The 13,482-nt window shown below is 32.7% G+C and overlaps 2 protein-coding genes across 2 annotated transcripts; both read right to left on the bottom strand.

Annotated features, from left to right (window-relative positions):
• Nucleotides 1-1,894: 1,894 nt before the first annotated feature.
• Nucleotides 1,895-3,223, bottom strand: LOC149544598 (early light-induced protein 2, chloroplastic-like). Its single transcript, XM_089795204.1, has 3 exons — nucleotides 2,998-3,223; nucleotides 2,831-2,887; nucleotides 1,895-2,736 (listed from the first exon to the last, which is right to left on the bottom strand). Exons 1-3 carry the CDS (start codon nucleotides 3,127-3,129, stop codon nucleotides 2,389-2,391), a joined length of 537 nt encoding a protein of 178 aa, XP_089651330.1. The 5' UTR covers nucleotides 3,130-3,223; the 3' UTR covers nucleotides 1,895-2,388.
• Nucleotides 3,224-12,085: 8,862 nt separating this feature from the next.
• On the bottom strand, nucleotides 12,086-13,079 carry LOC149544597 (early light-induced protein 2, chloroplastic-like). Its single transcript, XM_089795202.1, has 3 exons — nucleotides 12,856-13,079; nucleotides 12,692-12,748; nucleotides 12,086-12,599 (listed from the first exon to the last, which is right to left on the bottom strand). Exons 1-3 carry the CDS (start codon nucleotides 12,985-12,987, stop codon nucleotides 12,252-12,254), a joined length of 537 nt encoding a protein of 178 aa, XP_089651328.1. The 5' UTR covers nucleotides 12,988-13,079; the 3' UTR covers nucleotides 12,086-12,251.
• Nucleotides 13,080-13,482: the final 403 nt, after the last annotated feature.

Genomic DNA, 13,482 nt, shown 5'->3' with positions numbered 1-13,482 from the left:
TAACATACATCAAGATCAATTCAAAATATGTCATCTAAATTAGTTTACCCTATGTCACATTGTTGTAGGAGAACTACCTGACCTAGCTAAGGAAGAAAAACATCATTCTCGCTATTTTGTAATCAAATGATATATCATTTCATAGCATATTCATTTTAGTTCGTCTGAAATTATCATAAACATCATGTTCTTAAACATCAAAGTTTTTAGAAAGTTTGCAAATTCAACTAAAAATGAAATGATAAAATAGACCATATTCTGGTCTCATCATCTGGGTTGGCTTTTCTCTACAAAACCCTAAAGAGAACTATGTATATGTTTTTATAATTTTTAAGTGACCACAAATATCAAATGATGATTAAATATTAATTAACTTAATAATAATTAAATTTAAAAAAATCAAATATGATTGAGTCTAATATTCAATATGCTTCTTGGTATTCCAACAAAAAGTTGGATGAAAACAGTAAGACGTGTATTTTGATTTATAAATGTTTCATTTTTCTTGGCGACAAAAATCTTCAAGAGTGGAATTTTTTTAATAACTTGTTATCTTCTTACGAATTGTAAATGGTAGGGGAGGCTTTTTACCAAAACCAACATTGCTAAACTCCTAGCTAACAAATAACTCAATCAAAGGCAATGAGCTAATGTTAGACAATAATTTAAATTAAGCAAAACTATGAGCTTCTTGGAAATTTACTTTTTCATTCAATCAAGACATTTTAAAAATCAAATCAGGGTTTTACACCTCACACAGCAAGAAAAAGGTTTTAAAATTTTGGTGGAAAGTCCAAATCGCACAATTTCATAGCAGGTTGCACACAACTTTGTAAAGTATTTCCGGGCTCACATTGAATAAAGCCAAAGTGACACAAAGAGTTGGAGGCGTACCCACTTTTCCACCTTGGACACTAGATAGATGGGAAGAGTGCTCTCATAGAATCTCCCATGAGGTTTTGGTAAATCATGCACAAGGACAAACAAAGACACAAAGACCCATTACTTTGCACATGAAGTGCAATGCAGCTGCTCAACACCCCATTTGCAACCTTCTCTCTAAAGACAATCCTTCTCAACACCAGGACAAAAGTTTGGAGGATATTTAGGTACTTAGAAATTACTACGAAGGACATTAGATTTGACATTGGCTTCAAAACATCAAGCATCCCACACCTCATAGAAAACAAATGTGTTGGCAAACATACGAAAAACTATCACAGATTATAAGGAAATCGGTAATCAGAATGCAAAAAGAAAGAGTTGCTTACTTGATAAGAAAGAACTCTACAAAATTCTCTCAGTTGAATAACCATACACCTACGCTCATATCTCTATTTCTAAGTTATGAACACCGAGATTGAGAATGATAGTATCTGATTCAATCATTTTTCAAGGGTTCTTGCACTAAACAGAAGATTGTATAATTTAATTTGTCTACTGTGCAATCAGACAAATGGATATGAGCGTGAATGGATATGTACATTGCAACAGTAAGATTTTGTGGAAAGTTAACGTTAAAATACCTAAATTCTCATGCAACCATAAAATGAATCCGAACATAAACAACTGCTTACCTACTATCTGGAGACAAATATCAATACTCGTTAGACATTTGCAAGTGACATTAAGTATTTACTTTACAAATAGTATTTTAGAGCCTATTTTCAACTAAGACCATACTAAGTGAATGCACTTGTCTGTATCAAATAAAGTTGACAGCCCACAACTCGCAAATGGTAGAAATGTGTCTTTTTTCCAAGCACAAGTTTTTTGTCTTCATTTTTATCCACTACTTCCAAAAAGCACACAATTAAAACGCATTGACAAATGAAAGGTTGAAGAAAAAACTTCCAAAACTGTTCATTCAAAGAACATAAAACTTGAAGAAAATAAAGAAAAAAATAAACAATAAATATTTGGATGACAAATATAAACATTATATAAAACCACTAATGCCAAAAAAATTCTATTACTTGATTGGCTCAATCAATCAGATAAAAGTAGCATCCACAGATTAGTTACCTGCCTCCTGTAATTTAAAGCTTGGTCCCGCTTTCGCACAAAATTTTAGATATACGTGAAAATTTCAAAAGGTATTTGACGATGAGAAGTGTTCCACGTCACTTGAAATTCAAGGTTTCCCAACACGTATAATTGCACTCAACATACAAGGGCATTTGAACAAACGCTCATTTGCAATAAGTACGCTCACTAGAGTTGAAATCAAAAAAGAAATCTTTCTTTATAGTGTAAGATTGACGTGTTTACAAGGTTTTGCGTATGGTTGAGTTGTATAATACACGCTGAACGGAATAGAATCCACCATTGGGTCTCGTGTTTGAGAAGAAACAAAATAATCAACCGCATGTACGTAGAGGCGTTAGTTTACACGAGTGGTCCGCCCTTCACGTACTCGGTGAGGGCGAGAGCGAGGAGGCCAAGCATAGCAAAGCGCCCATTCCACATCTCCGCCGACGATGAAAATATCGGCTGCGATCTGCTCTCCGCCGATATTCCCTTGAACAGCGGCACCACCGACGCCGCCGTCAACAATCCTGCGGTTATGAGAAACCACGACACTCCTCCGCTGTTCACCTGCGACACCAAATCTTTCCCGCTCGCCACTTCCACTGCAATTGCCGACACGAACCCCAACATCGCCGCCCTTCCGTTGATGATCTCCGGCGCTGGCCCCGAGAACGCAAACAGGTCACCAAATCTGGTGCTGCTGATCTGGATGCCCACATCGCACACGTCAGATTAACTGTCCACGTGTATACAATAATCATAATTTACTATAATTAGGGCATTTAAATGCCTCTCTCACCTTTGTAGAGGTAGGAGGAGGAACGCCTTCAGTGCTAGCGGACGTTTCCTTGGGATCCTGAACCGCGTGCAAAACAAAATGGAACTCTTTAGCGAAAGCTACATTAATTAATTAGAAGAACAATTTAATAATGTAGTTGCTAAATGAAGAAGAAAATAATAACTAACCTTCGCCATGCACTTGACTTGGAGACTTCTCATGTGCGGCAATCTACTGATACTACCAACGGTTGTCCTCTGGACTGCCCCGCAGTTGAGGGCCGCGGGCGCTTTCATCATCATTGAACCAACGGCCGCCATTGATGAGACGTGAATGCTAAGAAATATTATATAATTCTTTTGTGAGGTGAATCTTTCTTTCGACTTGCTTTGGAAGGAATATTGGTTTGTATATATCTCTTCAAGAGGTAGGCACTTGTTGGCTTTTATAGTGTGGGAAGGATGGAATTTGGATTGTTAGAAATGGGCCAATTGTCCAGGTTGCAAAATGCGAATGGGTTAAAAAATGAGAGTGTGTTTTGTAAATTGGCCACACAAAGTGTTAAGATGAACGTGGCTTCTACGGACAAGTCGTCGAAGGGGAAGATTCTACACGTTCCTCCCATACTCAACGTGGACATCGCTCACCCAAGTTCCACTTAGATATTATTTCAAAACCTTGTCTGGCAGTGATGTCATTGGTCCAAGGCTTTCTTAGAGATATTGCATGTTGTTTTGTTGATGAGAGGTCATCAAGAAATCTTGTACATTCGTGAAGCTACAACAAATAAATGTATGTATTCTCTATTTGAATGCATGAATGGATTCCAAAATACATATGTCATATAATATTTTACAATATATTTGAGCAGCAACAATATTGACATATGAAAGTTGGACCCAAAATGCATGTAGTATTGTATATTATTTTTAACCAAGGTCATGTATTCAAGGCACGGAACTAACGTTCTTGGTTGTCATTTTCAATTAATTTTATCACCAAACTCGTTCCACTTCTGAAGTTTAAAAATATGTTTATTTTTAAATTAATTTTTAATTTTTAATTTCTTATTTTTCATTGGCTGGTCTAAATTTTTCTAGGGTATTATTGTACTTTTCATTCAAAAATATCAAGGATAAAATAATCACAATTTCTAGGAAGAGGTATAATTTCTGGAATGCTCTATGAAACTCTGGGGTTTACAAACACAAGCACAGTGAATAGAGATCCCATCTGTAGTGGTCAGATTTTCTTCAAAAATTGTAGCGGTCAAATTTTAGGGCTAGAACTCCTCTGGCATTATAGCCTAGTGATGCATTCTTAGACTAGAAACACCACCGCCTCCTTAATCAAAAATCAAAGAGTACATACAAAACTTCCATTAATATTGTCCGTACAAGGTTTTTGCTCAGAATCCATGTACAAACTGTAAACCCAACACATTCCTAGACCAGTCCTCATAATCTTTTCTATTTTTTGTTTTTTGTTTTTTAGGATGGCCTATTTTTAGCCCAAGCAGACAAAACTTGCATGTGCATAGATTGTCAAAATCATGGCTTTCATTCAAACAATGAAACAGACAAACCGCATGCCTTCTCCTCCCATTTAGCATCGCTTTGATTAGACTTTTATTTGAGGGGTTGATTATCATACTGAAGTAGAGCTTCCTTGGTGACACTAAGCTTCCTTTTGTGAAAATGGTCATTGAGATGATTTCACACCTCGAACTGAAATATAAAGCAAAAAAATGTATATTTTGATTAAGAAGTAATTGCATAGTTTCTTGAATAAAATGACAAATTATTATTATTGTTATTATATACATATAACAAAATTAACATAATTAAAACTAACAAAATTATCAATATTTTAGAATCTAATCAATTTTGAATTCACTTATTCTAAATTCTTCAAAATATATTGTAATCTTAAAATATAATAAATAATAAATAATATTATTTTCTATTTTAGTATTTTTATATGTTATACTAACTAATGGCTCAAACACAAGAGAAAATGCACTAGAACACAAAAATAAATAATTGAACCTTTCGTTAGAATGAAAAGTAGAAAAACAATGATAAAAAAAATGATCGTATTGTGCAATTTTTTTTATTGTATTGCTCATAGTTACAATAGTGATGTGACAAATCAATAAAAAAATTTAAAAAGTATGACCTAAGGTTTTATGAGCATTTATTTTAAAAATCAATTACAAAAAGCTAAGTTCTTTTTTTTTATTGGTCAGCAGCAATTTTGTTGGGCATTAAATCTTTTTCTAGGATATAAATCATTTTTTTCCCAAATTAAAAAATAAACAAAGAAAAAGTAGCAAATAAGTTTGCATTTAATGTTTGTCAATTTTTTGATCTTGGTGAAGTGACATGTTAAATGACATATTCTCCACGGATGTAGAAAACCATCATGTCATAAATTAAATTTATTGAACAATTTTTGTTTTAGTAGTTAGCTGATTCAAGTGGCACATATTTAAATAAATTCAAATTGAGCTAATTCAAGTGGCAATTCCCACTAAAAATTAAAGTTTACCCCTCATATGAAAATAGAGATTTTTGTAACTACCTCACAAGTGCTCATTCAGTTAATCAATTGCTTCACAAATTGTCTTGCATGCATATTATGATATATTCACAAACTATTTTAAGAGTTAATCAATTCATGTTTATACAATTTTATTTTTCCATTTATTATGTTAAGATGATGTTTTTGGTAATATAAAATATTGAAGAAGTAATTCTAATAGTTGGAAGTTAGTTTATTTTTGATTAGTTTAAGATAGAATTTAAAGGATAATTACACAAATTTCTTATATACTTTATTTTGTATACATGATATTTATTTAAATCATTAAATAATAGAATAAAAAAAACATATTATTTTTCTTAAAAGTTTACATTTTATTAATTATATATTATTTAAGTAAACTTAGAAATAAAAAACAATTATTTCTAAATGACTAAAATATACTTTCAAATTCAAATATGAGGATAAAAATTAAAAATGTGAGATTAACAAGTTTAAAACAAAAGATTTTAAGTTCAAATTTTTTGTGTGATTAATAAATTTAAAGATTGTATTTTTTTTAAGTATTCAATATGATAATATGTTTCAATATCTACTTTTATCTATTTAGTATTATTACACATGCATCAAGTCAACAATTAGATTGCCCCTGCAACAACATATCTATAGGTATGCAAGAACATCCAACAAATTTTCGCTAATAGAATTTTAAGCTCAGAAATTTTGTTCTTCCATATTATATTATAATTTCATATTAAATATTTTATTCCAACCATGTTCCTTCCCTCTTTTTAATTATTTCTACCATTTCTACCCTTCATAAGGTAGGGACTCGGCTGATTCAGAGCTCTTGTTACTTAAATTCTTTTGAGTTTTTTTTTTTTTTTTTTTCCTTCTTGGTCTTGTTGTACCAACTAATGTTATATTGCAATATTAATGTAATTAAATACTTTTACTTTATTCACATAACTTATGCAAAGTTATATTTATTTAACATTTAGAATATGATATATTTCAAATATTTTAAATACTAATTGAAATAAATTTGAATGCAAAATTGATTTTGGTGCATAAAAAAATTAATTTAAAAGAAACAATAATACATTTTATTATTATTATCAAAAAATAGAATTTTTTTTAAATAGTTATAATTATAAAAACTAATCACTTCAAAAATATAAGAATATTGAAATATAAATATTTAAAAATATTAGAAACATGAACATATAATATCATAATTGTATTGATTTATTAATCCATTTCATAAGTTGAAACCTAAAAAAATTAAGATATAACAAATTTATTAATATATATTATTAAAATTCTACAATGTTATAATTAATTAAAAGAAAGAATATAATTATATATTATATGTCATTATTTATGTAATACATACTATAACATATCTTATAGTTATTTAAATAAAATATATATTATTACAATAATTTAAATACAAATTCTAAAATATATAAATACTAATACTGAAAATTGTTCGTTAAAGCATTAAAACTATTTCATAGCACCAAGTATCTCTAATATGAAAAAATAATTTTGAAAAATCAAATTTTATATGATAGTGACAAATTTTAGAGATTGTTCGTTTGATTGGGTTTTTTCTTTTTTTTGCGTTCCATGAGGCTAGTTCTGTCCTAACTAGTTTCTAAAACTCATTTTGGCCAAATGCATGATCTATATGTCCTTGGAGTTGTGACATATGTCCATTCCCTCTATTACATCTTTCATTATTGCACAGGTCGCATGTACGCTGAAAACATCATGGAACGTGGCGATATATATTGTGAAACATGAACTATATTTCATCTAAACTAAGTATTTGTAGGTTGTGTGGCAAAGATTGATGGCGATCATGAAGCTTGGCAAGCTCCCAAATATCTTGAAGACCCCGCATGTTGGCGATGTCTCTTATAGCTTGGTCAGTGCTACTAGCAGGAAATGGTTCTTTGCTAACAACAAGATTCGACAATGTAACTCCAGCTGACCAGATATGAAGTTGTGGAGCTTGAAGTAATGATCTTCGTAATACCTCTGGAGCTCGATAGCCTCTCTTTTTTCCACACATGGACAATCTCTTTTACATTTTTGGATACCTATGGGAAATGCTTGAGATTTTGAATTCGATGAAATATGGCAGACATGCAATTTATTCATAGCATCTCCATTGAGGTGGAGCAACTCATTTCATGAACAAAAAGAAAGTCACGCTGCCTGTCGCTAAGAATTCTGTCATGCAACTTATACCAAGTTTAATAGTTAGTTCCTTCCCTGTTAGGGTAATGAAGGTGTGGCTCTGATACCACTTGATGTCGGTACTGCTCTGATATCACTGACAAAGGGCCACACCACCCTTACCAACTCATGACAAAGAATGCAACAAGATCTCTCAAGATCCAATCCAAACCCAAGCTAGTCCAGATCCACACTCTGGTAGAAACCTCTGAGATCTCAACTTGTGCTCGCAAGCCACCAAGCAACCTCCTTGTTTCTAAACCGCAGTCACTAGCTCTTCTCACAAACCTAATCCAAGATCCAAGTGTAAACTGCCTCACATTCGGCGCTCTGTCTACACACTCACAACTCCATCACAATCCTGCTGTAAACTGCCTCACATTCGGCGCTCTATCTACAGACTCAAGAAAACTCACTCTTCACTTTCTCCTTCTCTTTCACACTTTGAAGCCTTCACCTTCCCAAGCTTCCACTTCTCGAGCTTCTCCTTCTCAAGCTACTCCTTGAGCTTCCACTCCCCAAGCTTCTCCTTGAGCTTGATTAGAAATGCTCATATGCCTTGCTTAAATAGGCATTTACCACCCAATGCATGACTTATCCACAAGCTTCTAGAATTCCTCCACAACCTTCTACAACTTCCACAACCTTCTACATTATCCACAACTTTCTACAATATTCATAACTTTCTAGAATTCTACCCACTCACCTCGATAAATGGAATGACAACCATTTATTTTTTATTTTTTTCTATTATGCCACCTATGCACCTCGAAAATAAAAATTCTCTTTTCCTTTCTTTTCTCCTTTTTCCCCTTTTTTAATTTATTTTTTAATTATTTCTCCTCTAATTTTCGTCACTTTCTCTCTCCGCCACAAATTTTATTTTATTTTTCAATAATTTTCCCATGCAAGATGCTCCTGCATCATAGGGTAATACTTCCCTTTTTGCTTCTATGAAATACGAGATGTTTGGTGAGATTTAAAGTTTCTATTTAGCATGTTAACTAGAAGTTATGACTTCAAATTATTGGTATTTGAGTTCATGTTCTTGAGATCATTTTAGATGAGAAAGTATAAATCATGTAGTCATATGAGGTCCATAGATAGATGAATTGGATGGTAAGGGTCATGTATTTTGCAAAAGCATAACAAGGATTTATGCCTTGTAATAGTAATACAATAATAAGGCAAGAGACAATAGCTATATTTTTTCTATCAGTGATTTTTGGAAGCAATGAAATTTAACATTCACGTCTAAATGTCGCACTCGAATTGTGATATTGAAGCAAGCTAAGAGTTCCTAAAGAAACAGTAGGTGGGCCATCATATTTAATAGCGAGTTCGCATTTTTGTTTTTCTGGGAAGGATGGGAGAGGGGTGCAAACTAGGGAGGCTATGGCTCATTTTTGTTGATAGATCATAAATCTCCATCGTTTTTGCTACAAACCGGAACACCTTCCATTGTGCAGAATGATATTATGCAAAATCCTCCCAGTGAAGGGGCATAAGAGGTAGTATTGTTTGTCTAGCTTAAAGATGTGGATAAATTATTTTCAATAGTATGGATTTGAAAAACTATACAAGTAAGTTTTTAATTTCCTTCTTATTAGAATACAACTTTGATAAATATTTGCAGTGCATGTGTCTAGGAGAAATATTCTCAAGAGGTGGTGTAAATGACCATCCTTTCAATTGGTGTAGTGACTATATCTCCAATAAGCCCTCTCCACCACCATCATGTGCTTTTGGTGTGATGGAAAAATCTACATGGTATCAGAGCATAGATCATTGGTTCAAGTCCCTCAAGCCCTTTGATCTTTGCTTACATAGGCTTGGATTGGCAACTATATCCCTTATGAGCCCTCTACACCACTAGCACGTGCTTTTGGTGTGATGGCAAAATCTACACTTCCTTGAGGACTTTTCTTTACTTTTGTTATGAAAGGAAGTAAGGAAATGTCCCCTATAAAAAAAGAAATTTTATTCTATACCAGAAAATGTATTTGTCAATTAACAAAAGAGATCCCATTAATATTAACAATCACTCCATCTAACAATCAGAATAGTTATTAAAACCATCGCAAAAATAAAAATAGATCAACGGACAATGGAGGAAGATAAAAACTAAGTATATTATGGTTACATGATTTGTGAAATCAAATGCATGCAAAAATACTAATTGAATATTTATTTTTATTTTACAAAAATATAATATAGTTTTTGGATTTATTTATTCTTTAAAAAAAAATTAAAATTGATGATTAATTATTAATTTCAGAAATTAAAAAATTATTTTAAAATATTATTAATTTAAAAAATTATTTATTTATTTTGGAAATTAAATAAATAAATACTACTTATTTTTGTATAAGTGATTTTTTAATATTTATTCTTTTTAAAAACTTTGAGTTGGTTATAACTTGTAATTTTTTATTAATGCAAGTGGAGATATGAGTTAATAAATATATTTGTGATATAGCTATATTTTAGGAAAAGTTATAGTTGACTAAACTTAATAATCATCTAGTTATGAATATTTTAATATTATGAGAGAAATTGTAGATAACCTAATTATAACTATAATTTCAAGTTTAAGTTATCTCCAGTTGCATTATGAATTAAAGAAAAAGTAATTATTAATATTAGACTTAAATAGAAGTCAAATTAATATTTTAGACATGAAATTGATATTAAGATTTAATCTAATAATATACATTTATTTTATTAATTAAATCATTCATGATAACATGATAATATTGTATGATTGATAACCTTTATCCAACTGCAATACGATTATGAAATGAAAACTAGAATTTGATGCAAATCAAGTTTTATGGAGCTAATTTTTTTTAAAGAAGACTAAATAACTACACTTGTTTTAAATGCATGTCGAGATGTCATGTTTTATTTTGTGGTGGGTTTCGGGGAAACCTACTAGTTTGACCAGATAGGCATGTTTACTAGAGGCTTGGGAAGTGGTTATTTTTGTGATGTTTTTATGTGATGTTGTCTTATCATGATTATTTTATTCCCAACCAATGTGCTATATCTATGTGTTTGTGTGATGAGATTGAATGTTCTTCTGTAAGTTCATGTGTTATTATTTTCTTGGTGTAACCTATGAGGTTTTCGATTAGTTATCTATTGGTGCTTTCTAATTTCTTTTATAGGATTGAGGTGAATATTGTGATTTATCTAGATTCATACTTTCCAGTTGCTTGTATAGGACTACGGTGAATATTGTAATTTATCTATTGGTATGCTTTGTTTGTAAGATTTATCTATTGGTATGATTTATTTTTAGTATACTTTGTCTATAAGAAAAGATATTGATGTCGAATAGAGTCACTAGGGGGTTGGATTCTAGAGAGGCTACCAAGGTAACCTTACAGTTGACTCATGAAATGACACTTTCCCACATGCATATTAGGTTTCATACATGTCTTTGTTGCCTATGGGATTAGAAGACTTATCCATATTCTAATTTATTATACTTTGATTATTTAAGATCCTATGAGATGTTGTACCTTATCTTGATGTATATTCTTTTAGCATCTCATACCGTGTGACTTGTACAAAGGATGACTATGCATGTTGGATTATGCCATGTGACATCTTATGTATTTGTATATTATTTCATTTGATTCGTTCTTGTGGTTATCCTATGGTGTGGACTTTGTTATGTATCAAAGTTAATCTTAATAAAACTTTGTATGTGATTCAACGTCATGGACTCCTTTGAGAGATGTAGTGGTCATTGTATTGCTTATGTATGTATGTGAGTTATTGCTACTGCTATGTTATCTCTTGTTGTTATAATCTTTTAAAAAATGTTTAGCAAACTAAGTGACATAATAGGTTAATTTCTTTTAGGTTTCGTGGCAAGGCATTACACTTTCAAACAATTAAATTCGAAGAAGACAATATCTATTTGTTAAATAGCATAAACTTATAATAGTGTTTAGTTACAAAACATTTTTCACAAATCTAAATTATGTTTGGAAAAGTACCCAGCTTGAAAACTAACAAGTTTTCATTTCATATTCCACCATTGAACAAAATATAAGCTTAAAAAGTTGTTGTAAAAATAATAGTATGCATTATTTAATTGGTTTACTTTATTGAATATAACAATAGCTACTATATTTAAAACAACTATAAAGTGTTCGGATTTTAACATAAAATAAATATTTTTTTTAAAAATATATATGTATATTCTATTTTTCTTTAATAATATGAATTTATATTTTTCTTTTAATATTAATCATTATTAGTGAGATATAAAATTCATTATTAGGGAGATATAAATTTCAGTTAAATATTTTCACAACTCTTCACTTAATAAAAGATTAGAAATTGCCAACTATAAAGAACTTTTAAAAAGTGCTTCTCATCTCATAGAAATCTTCCAACACGTATATTTACAGTCGCCATAAAAGAGCATCTTGAATAAATGCTCATATGCAGTAATTGCGTTCACTAGAGTTGGAGTCAAAAAAATTCTTTCTTTATAGTGTAAGATTGACGTGTTTACAAGGTTTTGTGTATGGTTGAGTTGTATAACACACGCTAAACGGAATAGAATCCACCATTGGGTCTCGTGTTTGAGAAGAAACAATATAATGCACCGCATGTAAGTAGTGACGTCAGTTTACACGAGTGGTCCGCCCTTGACGTATTCGGTAAGGGCGAGAGCGAGGAGGCCAAGCATAGCAAAGCGCCCATTCCACATCTCCGCCGACGATGAAAATATCGGCTGCGATCTGCTCTCCGCCGATATTCCCTTGAACAGCGGCACCACCGACGCCGCCGTCAACAATCCTGCGGTTATGAGAAACCACGACACTCCTCCGCTGTTCACCTGCGACACCAAATCTTTCCCGCTCGCCACTTCCACTGCAATTGCCGACACGAACCCCAACATCGCCGCCCTTCCGTTGATGATCTCCGGCGCTGGCCCCGAGAACGCAAACAGGTCTCCAAATCTGGTGCTGCTGATCTGGACGCCCACATCGCACACGTCAGATTAACTGTCCACGTATGCAATATTCATAATTTACTATAATTTGGGCATTTAAATGCCTTTCTCACCTTTGTAGAGGTAGGAGGAGGAACGCCTTCAGTAGGAGCGGACGTTTCCTTGGGATCCTGAACCGCGTGCAAAATAATGGAACACATTAGCGAAAGCTACATTGATTAGAAGAACAATTTAATAATAAAGTAATTGCTATGTGAAGGACATAATAATAACAAACCTTTGCCATGCACTTGATTTGGAGGCTTCTCATCTGCGGCAATCTACTGATACTACCAACGGTGTTCCTCTGGACTGCCCCGCAGTTGATGGCTGCGGGCGCTTTCATCAACATTGAAGCAACGGCCGCCATTGATGAGTGAATGCTAAGAAATGTTATATAATTCTAGTGTTGCGAGGTGAATCTCTCTCGACTTGCTTAGGAAAGAATATTGATTCGTATATATCTCTTTGTGCGCTCGTTGTTGACATTTATAGCGTGGGAAGGATGGAATTTGGATTGTTAGAAATGGGTCAATTGGAGGGCAGCAATATGCGAATGGGAGAAAATATGAAAGCGTGTCTGGTAAATTGGCCACAAATGTGTTAAGGTGAACGTGGCTTCTTCGGACAAGTCGTCGAAGGGGAAGATTCTACACATTCCTCCCCACACTCAACGTGGACATCGTTCACCCGAGTTCCGCTTTGATATTATTTGCAAAACTTTGTCTGGCAGTGAAACAGTTTTCTAGAAGTTCTGAAATGTATTTTAGTAATTTGAGATCACGAGTTCTGTCGTTGTAGACGTTCAACGTGGATACCGCTTACCCGAGTTTCCTTTCGATACCATTTCGACTTTGTTTTGTCC

The sequence above is a fragment of the Cupressus sempervirens genome, chromosome 8 (genome assembly GCF_028749045.1).
Source record: "Cupressus sempervirens isolate cs-2001-9-10 chromosome 8, ASM2874904v1, whole genome shotgun sequence".
Lineage (NCBI taxonomy): Eukaryota > Viridiplantae > Streptophyta > Pinopsida > Cupressales > Cupressaceae > Cupressus > Cupressus sempervirens.
The sequence above is the reverse complement of the archived record's forward strand: the minus strand, read 5'-3'. Positions and strand labels throughout refer to the sequence as shown.

Bases quoted from the DNA above. Each gene is read 5' to 3' on its own strand.
- LOC149544597 (XM_089795202.1), bottom strand. From the start codon at position 12,987: ATGGCGGCCGTTGCTTCAATGTTGATGAAAGCGCCCGCAGCCATCAAC. The intron at 12,749-12,855 runs GTTTGTTATTAT...CACGCGGTTCAG, and splicing joins AAATCAAGTGCATGGCAAAG to GATCCCAAGGAAACGTCCGC. The intron at 12,600-12,691 runs GTGAGAAAGGCA...GTGGGCGTCCAG, and splicing joins CTCCTCCTACCTCTACAAAG to ATCAGCAGCACCAGATTTGG.
- LOC149544598 (XM_089795204.1), bottom strand. From the start codon at position 3,129: ATGGCGGCCGTTGGTTCAATGATGATGAAAGCGCCCGCGGCCCTCAAC. The intron at 2,888-2,997 runs GTTAGTTATTAT...CACGCGGTTCAG, and splicing joins AAGTCAAGTGCATGGCGAAG to GATCCCAAGGAAACGTCCGC. The intron at 2,737-2,830 runs GTGAGAGAGGCA...GTGGGCATCCAG, and splicing joins CTCCTCCTACCTCTACAAAG to ATCAGCAGCACCAGATTTGG.